We start from the raw sequence: 19,306 nt of genomic DNA, 5'->3' as shown, positions 1-19,306 counted from the left end.
AAGTGTTGTTTTCTTGAAGTATTGTTGTCTCTGAATGATTTTACAAAGCGAGTTCTTCAGCGATCACTGAACATGCTCAGTGTATTGATCGCTGGAACTGAAAATACAGAAACTAAAATACATCGAAAGGAAAAAGGGATTATCATCAAATCAATGAGAGAGAGGATCAACAGATATGGACCCCCCAAACGACATGGTCTGCTCTGTCAAGATCTCACGAGCAAAGGTCTCAAAAGTCCTTTGCATACCCACACGCCAAGAACTTGCCATTGACCACTACGCCGAGCCACCGACAAGCTCCGACATCCTCCGCTTTATCCGAATGCTAGGTTACAATCGTGACCTACGCAATGCCTCTGATTTCAAGAGGCAATTCTTGCCTCCAATGTGGAATATGTTTTTTTTTCCATATTGAACAGAGCCCTGACCTGCAAACTGGGATCGATGGATCAGGGCAACATCAACATAATGACTATCATGTACGGCCTCTTCTTCAACCTACCGCTGGACTACGCTTTTCTCATCTACAACAAGATCCATGTAGCGGTAGTCAATAAGTGCAAGCTCAAGGCCTCAGGAAAGCCATTGACATTCGTGCTCTTCCCAAGGTTCCTTGCTCCCTTCATCAAAGACGCAATGAGGAGACACGATCTACCGGCCGATGAACCATTCACTCCGCAGTTCCTAATGAATGGTCATCGACCAACGATCTCTATGGAAGGCTACACCACGGAGAGGACAGTCTCTCGAGCCATGCTCAACATCATACCAGAGACGTCTGAGATAAGGCAGAAGTATGAACGCTCTATGCTGTCCCGTGAACCAAGGGCAGCTACCCCAGAGCACCTAGAGCCGTCCCCTGACCAAAACGAGGGAGCACAGCAGTCGTCCTCATCGGATGATGAAGATGATGATGATGACATTCCTCGTGCATCCCTCAGCCCTTCACATACAATACCCATCCCCACTACCCAAAGGGCAACCCTTACCTCTACCCCTGGCGATCAAGGCCGAAGGGGTATTGAACATGGACGACCCAGTCCAATCCCTCACCCAGCCAGCCATCCAGAGGCCATTCTTCGGGCCTCTGGAGATGATGAAGCCGAGGAACCTCACCATTCATCGCCCCTCTCCCAGCAGAGGGACGATGAAGATATAAGAGCCACATCGCCTCATGGTTCAACACCTCCCATCACACACCCAGAAGCATGTGTTGCTTCTGGCATTGCTATTCCACAAGATCGTTCAGAGTAATCTGTTCATGCACACCCCCCCCCCTCTTTGATACTTGATCTAGCAAAGAGGAAACACACTTACTTCTCTTCCTCGGCCTCTGAAGCCGATGAAGAAGGAGACGATGTCGTAACATCGAGAGATAATTCCTCACTAGAGGGCTATCGAGGACTTGATGGAAGTCCTTCAATGCCCACCTTCTCACAAGGCATTGAGGGCGCCTTTGGAGCCGAGGTTCAACCTGCAGCATCTGTTGCTGCAAGGGTTACCAATGTGGCTGATCTGGTCACAAAGGCTGAGTTCCAAGCCTTTATAGACTCGGTCCAGCGGTCCTTGGAAGACCTAAAACTCATCATACAAGGGATTGTCGAAAACCCTCCATGCATCGATCTAACCCCTCTTCGACAGTCCCTTGCAACCCTCGAAACCCAAACCCGAGACAACACAGCACGTCTCCAAATGCTACAACAAATAGTCACCCAACACCATAACACCTCCTCTGCCTTTGCCACCCAAAGAAACCAACTCTTAATGAACTCCATCACCACTCTCACGGCCCAGGCAACTGCGACCGATGACACCCTAGCCTCCATCACCACCAACATAAACACCATCCTACAAACCCTCAACACCCCTCCAGCCACCATAATCTCCCACATCCCTCAACCAACCCCACCACCAACATCATCAATCGATGAAACCCTCGCCGCCCTCTCCAATCAAATGACCACCATCCAAAACACCCTCACTACCCTCACAACTACCATATTAGCCCACTTACCCCAACCACCTCCTCCCCCACCCCCTCTGCAGGCCCATCTTTCGATGAAGCCTTTTCTTCCTTCACTGCAGAGGTGAGGAATATCATCGCCAACATTCCCGTTCCACCATCTACATCCACCTCCATGCCCCCACCTGCCTCCACCTCCACCTCCACCTCCACCTCCACCTCCACCATGGAATACGCAACCAGGGCCGATCTATGGGCCCTATCGAAGGCACTTGTTTCATCCTTTAATGAGATAGTGCAAAATTCATTCACCGTGCTGCACAACCAACCAAGGCTCTCTCCCAAAGCCTTGCCGATTAACAGGCCCGCACCAATTCTCTCCTTCACACGATGGAGGCGAGTAGAAGACAACAGGTCCTGAAGGCGTATCTTGCGTCCATCAGGAAGAAGAAAATGAAGAAGAGGAGCAGAGCATCATGCTTCCGCAGCTGTCTGCACAAGAGGCCACGCCATGAGGACCCAGACCCCGATGATCAAGGTCTTGGACCTCATGAGGGGGAGAACCATACCGCGGATGCTCAACATGTGGAACCTGCTGCACCAACACCCTCACCTCAAACACAAAACCAACCATCTCCCAGAACCCAAGCGAGGGAACCAGAGGCTCAGCCCTCTGAAGATGTACATAATGTACATGTTCCCCTCGCCACTTCCCAAGAACCCATCGAGTTGAGCTCATCGACCGATGAAGAACCATCCACACTACCAACAACCAACCTACCCTTCACCCCATCACCAACTCCCAATCTACCATTAACCCCTTCACCAACACCACGCACCATAGAACCCTTCACCTCTCTACCCATACAACCACATCCCATAATCACCTAATCTTCATCACCACAACAACCTCCAACCCAAACTCAACCTGATGAACAAGAAATCACCCCACCTGAGCCCAATGAACAAGAGTTAACTCAAACCTTTCCATCACCAACCTCCTTACCTCAAACACAACCTACAGCCCAACAAACCGAGGTGCAAGCGGATGTTCCATCTTCATCAAGGCACCCTCCTCAAGGGGTCGTCGATGAAATCATAGCAAATATGGATTCGCTCAGGAGACGTCTAAAGGTGCCACCGAGGGAGCCAATCATGATGAAAAACATTCATCAATACATGTATCACGATCGCGATGAAGGGCAGACTCTCAATCCTCTAATTCTTTCACTAGAATCCATGAACCTTCTACACCATAGGTTTGTTAGACAGACTACCCAACCACCACAGGCTGTCTTTTCAAATAATGGAATAAGGTTGGTCATGGACATCAAGATGAGGACCTTCACCAACAGAGCCATCAAGTACGTCAAGTACACAGTGAAGCGAGCCCACGGTCAGGTCAGCGTCTTCAGTGACAATGACTTGATCAATCTCAATCCCTATGACTTGATCAAGCTTTACGCATCCACGACTCACCGATAGAATCAAGGTATACGATTTGGGATGGCAAACAGAGCGATTGTGTAGACAATAGAGACCTTGGTGAAGCATCGAGCCAAGAGTGACTTTGAAATTGCTCTTCGGCTAACGTAAGGAGGGGCCACTATCAATTGAATAAGCGTCTCAAAGAGAATGAGGTCTAGCGCCCCATCGAGAAAGAGCAATAGAATAAGGAGGGAATAAGAATGGAATAGTCTAAGATGCTTAATAGCTCCAACAAGCACGAAAGCCGTTGGCATCGACAGACTTTCTTGCACTCCACCCGATGAAGACTTCCCTGGCCTGCAGGAGAAGAGGTCTGCCTCTGTCCTTACTCAACCAGAACTGGGTCTGGTATATAAAAATGAGTTTGGCACGAAGAAACTTTTTAGGTTGACTGAGGCCTTCAAGTACTCAAATGAAACACTTGAATGGTTTCAGAAATCCATCAGAGACAGGTTGGGCAGATCTCATGTGCCGATAGATGATGGACAGAGACTGATTCATGAGATATCTACAATCGTCCAATACAGAGGACTACTCATGCGCTTTTGGGATATATCACAGGAAAGACCCTGAATGTAGTCTTATGATTTTCTTTTGTCTTGTAATTTCCATTTCATCGATGTAAGAATTCATCATTTGTTCCAATGAAAATTTTGGCAAAAGATGTTTTTCTTTATAATAGCCTTTGTTCTTCATTTATACTTTGAATGTTGTTTGAATAGTTAATGTTTGTTCTTTCATTACTTAGGGGGAGATTGTTAGACCCCATAAGTATTATGCATGTAGTAATGAAGACAACAAGTGATGAAGAACCAGAAGGCTGATGAAAGACTTCAAGGAAAAATGACTAAGTCTGAAGAACAACCAGAGGGTCGATGAACTGACCAGAGATGCGATGAAAAGTGCATCTTCATAACCCCTCTGGGTACTAACACTTGGAGTTTCTTTCACCAGTTCAACCAGAAGCAAGCAATGAAGATATGAAGATAAGGTTGAACTCATATTCCATGAAAGACAGTTGTAGATGACTAATCAACAGCTGGAGTCTACAAAGTTTATCTTACTTTAATGTTTATCATTGTTTTAGATAAGCTTTACCTGTTAGTAGAAGATTAGCTAAATAGTCTCACTAGATAGTTATCTTCTTATTAAATTACTAGTATAAATAGGTGGTTAGGCCTATTGTAATCTAACACACTTTACGTTTTGATTTCATAATTATTAGAATAAAGTGAAATCTTTGACACTTAAGTTTATACTTTGAATGTTCATACATTGTTCTTGAGTGTTCATCATTTTATACATTCAAACACTATAATTTGGTTATTCTTAACTTAATTATTAGTATTATTGAGAGATCTGGGATCAAAAAAAAATTAAACTTTTTTTTTATTTCCTAATATAAACTCGTTTAATCTTGACCATTGATCTAGAAAATGGATGGATCGTTGAGATTGGTTTATAAGGTTTTCACAAATGAGGGTGGTTTGTACTTGATCTCTCTCCTCTCTCTCTCTCTCTCTCTCTCTATATATATATATATATATATATATATAACTCAAGAGCTACGCTTTAATCTCATTGACAAAAAAAATATCTAATTATTCAAATAATTCATTCTAATTATCCCCAAATAATTACATAGTTAAAGTAGTAAATTTCAACTTTGACGGTATTTTTATAATGCAAAATGATCACGTATTGCTCAAGATACACACTCTTTAATTTAAGGGGCATTTTGGTAATTTATAAAATCAAATAATAAAATAAAGTTGAAATTTACACATCTAAAATTTTCAAGAAAAACTTTCTGGATTTAAGATTATTTTAGAGGTTAAATCTAGTTTCTTAAATTCTTGGGGTTATAATATAAATTTATTAAAGAAAATCAGTTAATTACTATATATAAATAATTACTTGGTAGAGATGAGAGGTCGTGGGTTTGACTCTCTTTCCAAACATATACCTATATAAATTTTTGATGGGTTGGTTCCACAGATTTATGGGTCTGATCTGGGCCCGACCCGACCCAGTCGCAACCCAGAAACAACAACCCCATGGTTGTGTGTTTCTTACTGGTTTGAGCTCATTTTTGACCTGTTTTTTTTTAATCTTTTTTCTTCATTCTTTTTATACCAAAACCTTGTTAAAAATTTTACCAACATTTTGACATAAAGAACACAATTTTTCGTCAAGAAATGAGTTCGATTTTCTTACTTAAAGTTTTAGTTTTAAACTAAACCGAATGAAACTTTAAACTTCAAAATCAAACCATAAAACATAAGGCTACTAGGTTTCCATAGAGAACTAAAAAATGAAGTTAAACATATAAAGAACATGAATTTTAGTTGAGTATTTTACCTCTAATCGTCGATAAACGAAGATTTCGAATGGGGAATTTCGAGCTTCGATTTCTCTCCCGATTTTCAGCGAAAATTCAAAATTCTTGAACGAAAAATGTAGAGGGGGACATTGCCTATTTATTACTGTAATTTTTTTGGCTTATTGGTTGACTGAACGAGCCAATAAGAGGCCTCAATACTAGACATCGTTCCATCATTTTCAAAAATCAGAATTTGATATATTTACAGAACATGTCCTTCTGGTTTCAACCTGTTACCATTTGACACACCCCTTTAACTATCAAGAATTTACATTCGGCTCCCTACCTTCAATGTTCTTGCCAAATTTACATTTTTCATCCACATTTTGAGTTTTTTCTTCATTATTAGTCCAATTTTCAAAATTCTTTTAATTTATTTATTTATATAATATATATATATATATATATATATATATATATATATTATAATCCAAAAATGAAAAGAATAATAATACAAATAAAAAAATATTTATTTCTCGATTTTTGTTTGGGTTTTACAATTTTTTTCCTCCTTTAAGAAATTGTCCTCGGAACTAATACCCGCTAAACATTTGAGGATATTTAACTTTCATCTCTTCTTCTGGTTCCCATGTCATTTCTGTGTCTTTATGGAATTTTCACTTAACTAATACCAATGGTGTACTTTTGTTTGTTAGTCTTTTCGTCTTTTTATCCAATATCTCGACTGGATCCTCTACGTAAGTGAGTTTGTTGTTAACATTGATGTCTTCCATATCCACAACGGTTGACTCGTCAACTAAGCACTTTCTCAAGTTCGACACATGAAAGGTGTTATGAATACTACCTAACTCCTTTGGTAGTTTCAACCGATAAGCAATTGCTCCTACTCTTGCAGTTATCTCAAATGGTCCAATATACCTTGGACTTAGGTTACCTTTCTTCCCAAATCTTACAACCCCTTTTCATGGTGATATTTCAATAAGGCTATATCACCCACCTAAAATTCCAAAGGTCGACGTCTTCTCTCCGCATAACTCTTTTGTCTACCTTGCACAACCTTTAACCTCTCCCTGATCTGTACTATTTTATCAGACGCCTGTTAGAATAACTCGGGTCCAGCTAGTTGTCTTTCTCCAATGTCTTCCCAACAAATATGGGTTCTACACTTGCGGCCATACGATGCTTCGAATGGTGCCGCCTTGATGCTCGAGTGGTAACTATTGTTATAAGCAAACTCTATCAACGGGAGGTGGTTGTCCCAACTACCTTCAAAGTCAATCACACATACTCTCAGCATATCCTCTAGCGTTTGTATCATTCTCTCACTCTGGCCATCAGTTTGAGGATGATATGCAGTACTCATGTTCAACGGTGTCCCCATTTCTTATTGAAAACTTGACCAAAATCTCGAAGTAAACTTAACATGTCTATCTAAGACAATGGATATTGGCACACTATGTCTCGACACAATTTCATTGACGTAAATTTGAGCCAATCTTTCTAATGTATATTTGTCGTTGATCGATAAGAAGTGAGCAGACTTTGTTAGTCGGTCCATAATTACCCATATGGCATCGTGTCTCTTTACCGTCCTTGGAAGTTTGGTGACAAAATCCATTTTTCTCTAAGTTTTTTATTTTATTTTCTCTATTCTAAAGAATGATATCAAGAAGAGTACTTGAGTTAAATGATCATTTCCTTCATTCAAATTGGTTTTCTAACCATTTTTCTCCTGAGTCGACTCAAATGTCATTATTTCTACAATATCCACGATTGCAATATCTTAAGGCCAAAAAAATCAAATTCAATTGCAACGGATACATATGCAATTACGACGGCTAGGTCGTAATTGCGGACCTGATGGTAAACTGGGTAAATTTTGACATTTTTTTGTCTTTTAGCATGGTAAGCAATATTATGGACCTGAATACTGCGAAGATAGTGATATTTGGATCAAATCGGGAGAGAGATGGTTAGAAAACCAATTTAAAAGGAGAGAAATGAGTATTTGAACTACTTTCTCTATAAAGAATCTCTCCCTAAGATATCTCATAAGAACATCTCCAACAATTATGTTAAAATAGAGAAAAAAAATGTATTTTACTATTTTTGTTGTTTCAACAACTTTGCCATCCTCTATTCTCAAAATTCAAATAGAGAAAAAAATGAGAGAGATTGTGATTAGGGGTAAGCAGCGGAACCGGGTACCCGGCTATAGAACCGGAACCGCCTTGAAACCGTCGGTTCCAGAACCGGAACCGATATGAGTGGTTCCGATTCCTAAAATACGGAACCGATTGAGAATGGTTACAGAACCGATTGAGAATGGTTCCGGTTCCGGTTCTCAATTTTTCGGAACCGTTACCTGCCGGGTATCCGGTATTTTTCAATAAAAAAATTATTATTATTTTTTAATACCAAATTTATATTAGGTTTACATCTTAAAAGCACGTCGTCATCTTCAATCTTCATCTAAATTCTTCATATAAAATGATTCGTATTTTTTCAAATTGTGTGTTCACTTGGATTCATAGTATGTAATCGTTAAACTTTGAACAATTACCATTATAGTATGTAATCGTTAAACTTTGAACAATTACCATTATAGTATGTAATCGTTAAACTTTGAACATTTTCTTTTAGTCTATTATGGTTTGTAATCATTAATCAATATTTGTAACCATTATTTTGTATAATTTGTATTCTTGCTTATTTATTTAGTGTTTTGGCAATGTTTTATTTTTTATTTCTAAATAACAAATTTTTAATATTTTAGGAAGCAGGTACCCGGAACCGGTTCCTGGCGGTTCCGGTTCCGGTTCCAAAAATTTAAGAACCGCTCTAACTGGTTCCGGTTCCGGTTCCAATATCTCAAGAACCGTCGGTTCCGGTTCCGGTTCCTGTCAAAAAGGACTGGTATCCGCCTATGCTCACCCCTAATTGTGATGCTCTCAAAATTTGAAGAAATCTATAAAACATTATAGAAGAGAGAGAAACTAATATTTTAAATATATCTAATTAATTAAAGTTACTAAAATAAATATGTAGAAAAAAAAATATTTTATTAAATTTATTGAATATTTTATTTTTATAACTAATGTTAGAAATGGTTTAAATAGATTCTTGCTTTTTATAGGGGGTGTTTATGATTGCTTATTTAAAATAATTTATGTTTTTCTATAGAAACGCTTATCAACTTATTATAAGTCGGAAGAGTTTAACTTTAAAAAAAAATTTATTACCGATTTGACATCGATATAAATTATTTATCTAAATACTTAAAAATACTTATTATCGATATTACACCAAAATAAATCAGTAAACTATTTTTATAAACAATCTCAAACATAGTTATAAAAAAATTTAAACCATAGCCATCGAAGATTATAGATTGCTGATGGTGGATGTGCGTCATGCTGATGTAATCATATTGGGAAAGGAACAAAATGGTGGTCACAATTAGTGGACACCTAATTTCCCACGACTACCCTCCACCCGTCTTCCAATATTTCTAAAAGTCAAACACCCCCACGCCCACCCCCACGCCCACCCCCACACACTATATATACAGACAGAAACAACCCCCAAAGTTAGGCCCCAAGAAATACATGAGATTGTGGAGATCAACCATTATAACTCATCTTACAACACCATTGGCGGTGTTTTCCAGCAAACATACCAGCAAATTCGCCATGACCACATCGTCGGAGATCGGCGGCAGCTTTAGTGCACCGAGATTGGTCGCCAAGAAGTTATTGGCCAAGAGCCAGAGCGAAGGCGACGGCGCAGTTGTTCGGAGAAGCATCGGAAGGTAATCCTGGTACTTCTTATAATCAATCGGTTTCCAACTTTTGCATTATTCCATATTCCGATTTGTAGTTTGTTAATTTTGCAGGCCGGAATTGAAGTCTCTGGATCCTTTTCTTCTGTTAGATGAATTTTCTGGTACTTATTTGTGTTCGATCTGAATTTACTTCTTTTTCCTATTTTTCATCGGCAATCGATTACATGAAAATCAAAATTTTGGATCGGATTTCAAAAATATTTTGTTCTTTTGATTGTGGAATAAGTTTCAGACATTTGATTAGCAGCTTTACATTTGGTTGTGCAGTTTCACCCCCAGCTGGATTCCCTGATCATCCCCATAGAGGTATGACTTTTCTTCTTTGACTCTTGGCAATTTTAAACTATTTCTTTTAGGTGATCATCGATCAAATTTGAGTTCTGTTTTAAAAGTAAACCTTTTAAATATTCACTTCCATTTTTTATGTTTTCTTTCCTGCGGATTACGGTTTATTATTATTTTTATCTCTGAGATCAACTCTATCACGAGTTAGTACCCTTTTGTCTTAAAATAAGTATGTCGAATTCCGTTTATTTAAATGTTTACTCGGTAAGTGTTTAACGTTATGAGTTAATACTATAATTTATTTTACGGGGTAAAATTTTTGTACATCAAAGTGGTAACGTATACAACAATTTACCCGGTAAGCACTTATTCAAGTAAGAGTCATCACGTTCACTTACCGGGTAAGACTCTCCATCTTTATCATTGCTCTTGCCGGGTAAGATTTTTGACATTTGACATGTTTATCCGGTTAGGAAAATTATCCAGTAAGTAATTACCGGATAAGTGTTTAGTGAACGACCCCTAAATTTATAATTTAGTTTGTTCAAAAATGAATGTCCATTTTCATTTTCAAAATTAAGTGTAATTTTCTCAGTTTACACTCTTAAGTCTTAATTATGAGATGGATTTCTCTATCTACCATTATTAGTAAAATGGTCCTTCAGTTGATTAAAGAGTGTTGTATATTTTGAGCGGCGAATGCTAGAAGAAGGTGTTGTTTGCTACAAGATTCGAACTTGTGCGTATCGTATATTTAAGCAAAGTAGCTCTGATTTTTTACCAACTAAGCTATACATTTTTAAGAACGATTTAAATATATGTATTACTAAAATATTTAATAACTTATTATCCAATTTAACTTTTAAATAAATTTTATGTAAAATAATGATAGTTTTTTATTCAACATTTAACTTTAAACAACTATTTAAATTAAAAAAAAAATTATTTTCTCATATTTTTTAGACCTTATTCCACCTAAAAGATTCGTTAGGTTGTTTGGTCCGTAATGGATTTCCGAAAATGCGAACCATGAGTGTTTACCAAACAAGCATATAGTTATTATCTAACAAATTTATTACACATTCATATTTTTCATTAATTTATGAAATTGGTTTACTAAATAGACACACGTGGCCTATTTTATTATAAAGAGGTTAAATTTTTAAACACAAATTAAGCTTTTGATTTTATATTTTTCATCTTAGGTGGTGTTTAGGATTGCTTAGAAAAACAAGTTATTGATTTATTTTGGTGTGACACTGGTAATAAGTCTTTTTGAGTGTTTGGATAAACAATTTATATTGATGTCAAACCGATAATAAGAAGTTTTTAAAGAAGTTAAATCTTACTAACTTATAATAAGTTGATAAACACTTTTATAAAAAAAAAATTGTTTCAAATAAGTAATCCCAAACACCCCTTGGTCTTTTTAAAATTTAAATGATGTGTTGGCAAGAGTAAATATCTTATAGTCACAATTGATTGGGATTAATTTTGATATAACCTAACATACCTTTAAAAAATAATAAATAGAAAATATTGATGCTATAAATAATACAGTACTGTTGGTTCAAAAGACTTGATTTGCCTTATATTGTTTGTTTTGAATTAAAAACAAAGTGAATGTTAATTTGCATATTACAATAATTATTAATTCGTATTAAAAATTACTTTCATTCATTTTTTTTATTAACCTGGATATGTGAACCCGACTAATCCTGGACGACCACCTGCTAGGTAGCCAGAGTTACCACATTTGAATCTTCGTGGCTACAAGGGGATTTTTATTACTCCTTAGACCTCCAGACACTTTTAAACTTTGGAGACGAAGTTCAAACCAATCAAACATCACCCTTATAGTTTACTTTCTTTTAAACTAATAAGTTTCAATTTGGTTCACAAGTCTTCTTAATTTCTTTCTTCATTTACATATCGTATCAAATCAAATATTATATAATTTTTTAATAACCTATATAATTAAATGATTCCTATATTTTATACAGGATTTGAGACTGTTACTTACATGCTAGAGGTACGTACCCATTTGCAATACCTTTTCTTCATTCATCTTTTGATTTAAAGGTATATATTAACATGCAGTACTTGAATTGTTTTAGGGAGCTTTTACCCATCAAGACTTTGCTGGCCATAAGGGTACTATCAGAGCTGGTGACGTTCAGGTAAATTTTTATCCATTTTATTTTTACCTCAAAATATCATATCCAAAAGTCACCGAGTCTTTTAGGACACTTAGGGCTTGTTCGTTAATAGCATAACGAGCTTAACAAGTTTCACAACTTATTTGGTCAATTATACATGACTGTTTGGTAATAGATTAATGATATAAAAAGTTGTTTATTCGGTAAGCTTCTAGCAGAAGCTTTACAAAAAGCCAAGTTTTTTCAAGCATGTCTTCCCAATTAAAAGTCATACTCCTTCCATTTATAAAAAACCATCACAAACAAAAAAATTCCCAATATATATCGACAAATTCATTCACATAGACAACTTTATTTATACATGACTTGATAAAAAACCAACTAAACAGCCCCCTAACCGTCATTGGTTATTTGGTAGAGTACTTAATAGGACATAAGTTTATAGAACCAACGACTTTGTGTCCTATACAACGGTGTTGCAATAAGTTGTTAGGACGAATTTAAGCAATGTCAATGTTACAGGTTTTGCCAACGAAGTTAGACAATCTAATAGGACACAAAGAAATAAATTGTCATATAGCTTTTTCTTTAAAGGCTAATAAAACAATATATTTGTACTTACCTATATGTTTTTAGATTTCTCAAATTTGTTGTAGAACTTGTTAGGTCCCTTAGATTCTTCCAAACAACTTAGGGGGTGTTTTGGTTCATGGAATTTGGTGAAATTGGAAGGAAGTGGAATGTTCAAATCTTTGGCCAAATTCCAAATACCATGTTTGGTTCACATAATGGATGTGAAGGAATCCTTCCAATTCCAACAAATTCCGCAAAGCAAATGGACCCGTTTGGTTTGACGGAATGTTTGAGAGATTTATTGTTACTTAATATAGTTAATAGTATAGGAAGTAAAATTAGTTAGTACTATAAACTTAAATTCTATTGTATTACAAAAAGCTGTAGCGATTGTTATAAGGGTGCTGAAATGTGTGTATTTTGGGTACAGTGGATGACAGCAGGAAGAGGAATCATTCACTCAGAGATGCCTGTAGGCACAGGTGCCCAAAAGGGCTTGCAACTGTGGATCAATCTTTCCTCCAAAGATAAAATGTAACAAACCTCTAATTCCTTCTTATTTAATTGTAGTGTGAAAACAATATTAGAATTTTATTAGATTACTTTTTAGAAGAGTTTTTTTTACCGAGAGAAGGGAGGTTCAAATATATATATATATATGTGTGTGTGTGGGGAAAATTGTTCAAGTCTAGTTGTTTCGGGAGAGGCTAGGTTTGCACAAATTGTTCCATTAGTGTCAAGAGTCCCTAGAGTAGAATAACTTGACTCTAATAACATGAGAAGGGAGGTTTTGACATATATCGAGGATAAATTGTTCAAGTCTAACTGTTATGAGACTCCAACATACAACAACAGTAAGATATACAAAACGATGTTTATATTTTGTGTATTTATGCTATAGTGACCTTCGAAATGCAGGGTCGAACCAAATTATCAAGAATTGTTAAATGAGGACATTCAAAGAGCCGAAAGGGATGGAGTGAAGGTTACGATCGTTGCAGGAGAGTCAATGGGCGTCAAATCTCCGGTTTACACTCGAACTCCAACAATGTTCCTCGATTTCACTATAGCCCCAGGTGCCCAAATGCACCAACCCATCCCAGAATCTTGGAATTCATTTGTGTATGTTCTTCACGGAGTAGGGGTGTTTGGGTCCATGGATTCGTCACCGATATCGGCTCATCATGCTGTCGTGTTGAGCCCAGGAGATGGTCTAAGCATATGGAACCATGGGTCGAAACCGTTGAGATTCGTGCTGATCGGAGGGCAGCCGATAAACGAGCCAGTGGTTCAGTATGGGCCTTTTGTGATGAACACCCAAGCTGAGATTGATATGACTTTACAAGACTATCATTACTGCAAAAATGGGTTCGAAAGGGCCAAGCTTTGGAGATCTCAGTAAATTGGTCAAGGCTCATTTGTTTGTTTATTGTTTACAAAGGCTCTTTTTTTCTTATAGTTTAATTCAAATTTAAACGATTGTTCAACTTTTATCGAATAAAGTAAAGAAATTATAGCAACATAATTTTGTATTATATAGTTTGATGTACCTTATATTGAAATGCAAGTTTATTCTAAACTACTATTTTCTTTGTTGAAAATTTTAATATATGTAGTTTGAAATTTGTTACTATTTTGGTTTTCGTGTCCAAACAAGATATAACATAATATGATAGGACAAAACAGAATATTGTTTATCATTTGGTAAGATAGAGTTGGATATGATAGAACAAATAAAATGACCAATTTACATCTAATATGTTTATTATATATTTTGATTAATATGTAATTTATTAATTTATAATAAAATATATTTTTTATAAAAAAAATATATCATTAAAAAGGTTTCATCAGGATGATTAAAATGACACCAAAATAAGAAAACTTATGAATTTTATAATTTTTATTTTATATGTTGTAGATCCCAGATCTAACAACAATTCAAGAATAAAACAGTAATTGAGAGTTTGAGATGAAGATCATGAACTTTGAAGAACCGATTGATTACTCTTATTCAATGAAAGCAATAAAGTACAAACTCTCTCAAATCTCAGACGACTCTAATGTAAAAATGGAAGAGAATGAACAAACAGAATTATCAACTGTAATTCTAAATCCATGTCACCTATTTATAGGTGACATTTACATGTAAAGCTCAATTCCCTTAAGCCCAATTACATGAATATTAGAATACAATATAAAGTAATTGTGTTTATAAAACTTTCATAAATTTAGACCTATTTTAGTCCTACCAATCTCCCTCCCAAAGTATTATAAAGTAAGCATCTCTTGAAGTCTTCAGGTCTTCTCTCTCCTGCTTTCTTTAAGAAAACTTTGGTATGTCCGGCATTGATGAAATCTTCAAGCTCCCCCTTGCTTTCTTTAAGAAAACTTTGGTATCCCCGGCATTGATGAAATCTTCAAGCTCCCCCCTGCTTTCTTTAAGAAAACTTTGGTATCCCCAGCATTGATGAAATCTTCAAGCTCCCCCCCCCCCCGAACAAAACTCTTATTCTTCGATTTCAACTTTAAGATAAGATTCAATGTGAGTTCAGCACCACTAATTGCACAAAGTACAGATAAAACTATAGACAACTTAACACAACCTTGAACCGCAAAATCACTGCCAATCTGGAACCAATAGATTCATCCAACTATGTAATAGATAAATGTGCGAGCTTCATGACATTCTAGTGCAAATAGTGTTATGACAAAGAATATTTCAGTGAACCACGAGTTGAATAGGCATTCAACTTAAGAACTTGGTCTTCGTAAGCTTACATAATGGGGTAACAACACAAGCTTGAAGCACCAAAGCAAACACCATTGACATTAAGAACCGGATATAAGAATCAACATTAAGCATATAGTCTCAAGAATAGCAAGTCAACCCATATCGATAAGCCAATTTTCTTCAAACTTTCAGAAGACTGAATAACCAGAATCAAATTCAAAATTCCCAGCCAGAAAAGTGATTAAAGGCACTCAAAGTTCTAGATCACAACCATAACATCAGAACAATGATTGTAATCTTTCAAATCTCTAATTAATCATGTTAGAAAAATGACTGAGAACACTCAAAGATATGATATATTCTAGAACCTCTAGAATACTGATTGCAAACCTTCAAGACCTTTGATTGATTAGGTCAAAAGAAATGAGTGAAAGCACTCAACGGTCTAGCCTCTTGTAGCAAAACTCCAGAGTGATGATTGCAGATACTCAAACTCTAGCTAGTCCAATCAAATACATAAACCAATCAAATAGTTCTGAAATCCTTTCAAATGTGGCTTTACTTTAACCTCAATTTGGTTGACCAAAAGGTCAAACTTTGAATTGAAAAATCAATGTTGACAAAATTTGTTGTTGATGCTTCAAAGGCAATAATGACAAAGTATCACCTTAATCATTAATCACAAGGTGAATTAGGCCAAAGAAATCCATTAAGCACACAGATAAGCACAAAGAGTCGTTTTTGAACAAGGTAATCTGGATGAGCGATGAACATATATTGTGTCATCTTATCGCCCATGCCTTAGGCGGATATCATTAGAACCCTCCTTATCGCTTGAAACTTTGGTAGATGAGAGGGTTATCGGGAAACATTATTGCTCAAAGATAAGTAACAAGACAACTGTAAATGTAAAGGTCATTGGCCACCAAAACACTTCATCACTTGGTGTGTTGGGCGATGAGGATCCTTATCACTCAGCACATTCAGCGTTCAACATCCCCAGTTCGCTGATCAAAATGTTAAATCTTGTTTTATCATGAGGCTTGGTGAAAAGATCAGCGAGCTGGTAATCAGTTGGAACAAAGTGAAGTTCAATATGACCATTCATAACATGATCTCTGATAAATGATATTTGATCTCTTTATGTTTGGTCTTGGAGTGAAGTATAGGGTTGTTTGCAATTGCAATAGCACTGGTGCTATCACAATAGATAGGAATCTTCGAGAACTGAAGATCGTAGTCGTTCAGTTGGTTTTTTATCCAAAGGACTTGGGCACAACAACTTCGAACGGTGACATGTTCAGCTTCAGTGGTTGATGTTGACACTGAGTTTTGCTTCTTACTTGTGCAGCTCACCAACTTTCCACCTAGAAGCTGACAGCCTCCAGTGGTCTTTTCCTATCGATCTTGCAACCTACAAAATCACTATCCGAATAACCTATTAGGTCAAAACCTGAACCTTTAGGGTACCAGAGACCTAAGTTAGGAGTTCCCTTCAGGTATCTAAATATATGTTTTACAGCGATCAGATGGGATTCCTTAGGTTCAGATTGATATCATGCACATAAGCAAGTTGAATACATGATATCTGGTCGACTAGCTGTGAGATATAGCAGGAAGCTGATCATTCCTCTATAAAGAGTTACATTTACAGGATTTCCATTTGGATCCTTGTTGAGAGAGAGTGGAGGAGCCATTGGATTCTTCATAGATGAGCTATTAGATAGATCAAACTTCTTCAGCATGTCACATACATAATTACTTTGACAGATAAAGATACCTTTATCTGATTGCTTGATCTGGAGACCTAAAAAGAAGGTTATTTCTCCCATCATACTCATCTGGTATTTTTTTTTTCATGCGATCAGCGAATCGAAAACACAAAGAGGGATTAGTGGAGCCAAAAATAATATCATCGATACATATTTGGATTAGAATGATATGACCTTTAACTTTTCTAAGAAATAAGGTCTGGTCAATCTTTCCACGAACAAATTTCTCAGAGATGAGAAATAAGGAGAGGGTATCATAACAGGCACAGGGAGCCTGTTTCAACCCATAAATAGCTTTATCCAAACGACAGACATAGTTTAGATACTCAGGGTTAAGAAACCCTGGAGGTTGTTCAACATAAACTTTCTTTTGAAGTTTTCCATTAAGAAAAGCACTCTTTACATCCATTTGGTAGACTTTGAAGTCTCTATGGGCAGCAAAAGCTAGAAAGAGTCGAATTGCTTCGAGTCTAGCCACTAGTGCGAAGGTTTTGTCATATTCAATCCCTTCTTATTGTCTATAACCCTGAGCAACAAGACGAACCTTGTTATGAGTTACCACACCTTCTTCATCTAACTTGTACGATAGACCCATTTGGTGCCTATCACTGTCTTGTTAGATGGACGTGGGATAAGGTACCAGACTTTGTTCCTATCAAACTCAATGAGCTCCTCTTGCATGGCAATGACCCAACTAGGGTCTGAGATAGCTTCATTGATCTTCTTGGGTTCAACTAAAGAGAGAAAGTTGACAAAGAGAAAGATATTACCTAGACCATGACGAGTCTGAATACCTGCACCTGGATCACCAAGAATTTGATGAATTAGATGGTCTTTAGTCCATCGCTGAGCTAGTAGAGGATTATCATCTGAGTAGAGAAGTTCAGGAACAGTGGATGAGGCTTTAGCTGCAATATCTTCAGCGACTGGAACAATTGCTAAAGAAGCCTCAGATTCAGCGACTGAAATAGGTTCAGATGCTGACGGCATTTCATTCACTGATTGATTAGTATTTGAAGTAGAAGGAGGAACACAACTAATGAGCACAATAGTAAGATTATCTAAAGAAAGAAATAATATAATGCAGAAAACAACTAAACAACAAGAATAGAAATACACTGCTCTGATACCACTTGTTGGTCCCGTTAGGGTCTACAAGATGTGTATAACAGTTTGTAGAAGGGGGGGGGGATGAATACAAACACAATAAACTTTTTAAATTTAACATGTATATTGATAAAGAAAGATCAATACAGATTTTACAAGATTGTTTGTAGAAAGATAAGGTAAAGATAACATATCTAAAAAATCTAAGTTACACACAAGTTCTTAGCAAAGTGAAATGATTTGTTGTTTAAGACTTAGAAGAAAGAAAGTTGTTTCTGGGTAAGAACTATTTAGAACACTTAAAAGGGATTCTAACTTGCTTTTAAAGATAAGCGTTTTGTGTTCTTTAGATGTGTGTTCTTTTACGTATGAACGTAAGTTAGGGTTCAAGAGTAAGAGAGTGTCTCTGCATGGATATAGAACACATCTATTTATACCCATTGCATTAAATGCACATTTAATGCAATGCAGTAGGGGTTTGAACACGCGTCAAACCTTTAGAGAAAGACTTGTTCTTTGCTACAGTGAATAGTACAAAAGCCTATTCATGAGCAGACATCCTTTCATAAAGTTGGTGGCTAGTAGAGTCAACTAATTGACTCCACGCCGTACTACACTTTAGAAAGGGTATGGGTTTGTCCTTTGTGTGTGGAAGGACAAGACAAAAACAATCATGCTCAACAAGCTTCTTTTGATCGTTGAATGCTGGAATAACCTGAAGGTCTCTTCAACATTCACTGAGGCTTGGCAGTCTTTACACATGTATAGACTCGGTTGTAATCACTGAATACCGCTTTAGATCATGAACGCGCCAGTCTCAAATCTTCAGCTTCAGTCTTCGACTTCCGCTGAAGGTTCTTTGGTGTGAATTTTGTCTTCTTGAAGTATCGTTGTAGCTGATGGATTTACATTACATGTTCTCAGCGATCACTGAACAGAACCAGTGATGATCGCTGGAACTGAAAGACAGAAACGTAAATACTTCGTATAAGGTAAAAGGGATTATCATCAAATAACTGAGAGAGAGGATCAACAGG

General features: G+C 36.9%; 1 protein-coding gene across 1 annotated transcript; it reads left to right on the top strand.

Annotated features, from left to right (window-relative positions):
- The first annotated feature begins 9,397 nt into the window (after window positions 1-9,397).
- On the top strand, window positions 9,398-14,235 carry LOC112529886 (pirin-like protein). Its single transcript, XM_025141313.1, has 7 exons — window positions 9,398-9,606; window positions 9,691-9,740; window positions 9,907-9,945; window positions 11,928-11,956; window positions 12,042-12,104; window positions 13,087-13,190; window positions 13,575-14,235. Exons 1-7 carry the CDS (start codon window positions 9,404-9,406, stop codon window positions 14,056-14,058), a joined length of 972 nt encoding a protein of 323 aa, XP_024997081.1. The 5' UTR covers window positions 9,398-9,403; the 3' UTR covers window positions 14,059-14,235.
- Window positions 14,236-19,306: the final 5,071 nt, after the last annotated feature.

This window comes from Cynara cardunculus, assembly GCF_001531365.2.
Source record: "Cynara cardunculus var. scolymus isolate 2C chromosome LG 16, CcrdV1, whole genome shotgun sequence".
NCBI lineage: Eukaryota > Viridiplantae > Streptophyta > Magnoliopsida > Asterales > Asteraceae > Cynara > Cynara cardunculus.
This window is presented reverse-complemented; position numbering and strand designations above follow the sequence as displayed.

Bases quoted from the DNA above. Each gene is read 5' to 3' on its own strand.
- LOC112529886 (XM_025141313.1), top strand. From the start codon at position 9,404: ATGAGATTGTGGAGATCAACCATTATAACTCATCTTACAACACCATTG. The intron at 9,741-9,906 runs GTACTTATTTGT...TTGGTTGTGCAG, and splicing joins TCTGTTAGATGAATTTTCTG to TTTCACCCCCAGCTGGATTC. The intron at 11,957-12,041 runs GTACGTACCCAT...GAATTGTTTTAG, and splicing joins CTGTTACTTACATGCTAGAG to GGAGCTTTTACCCATCAAGA.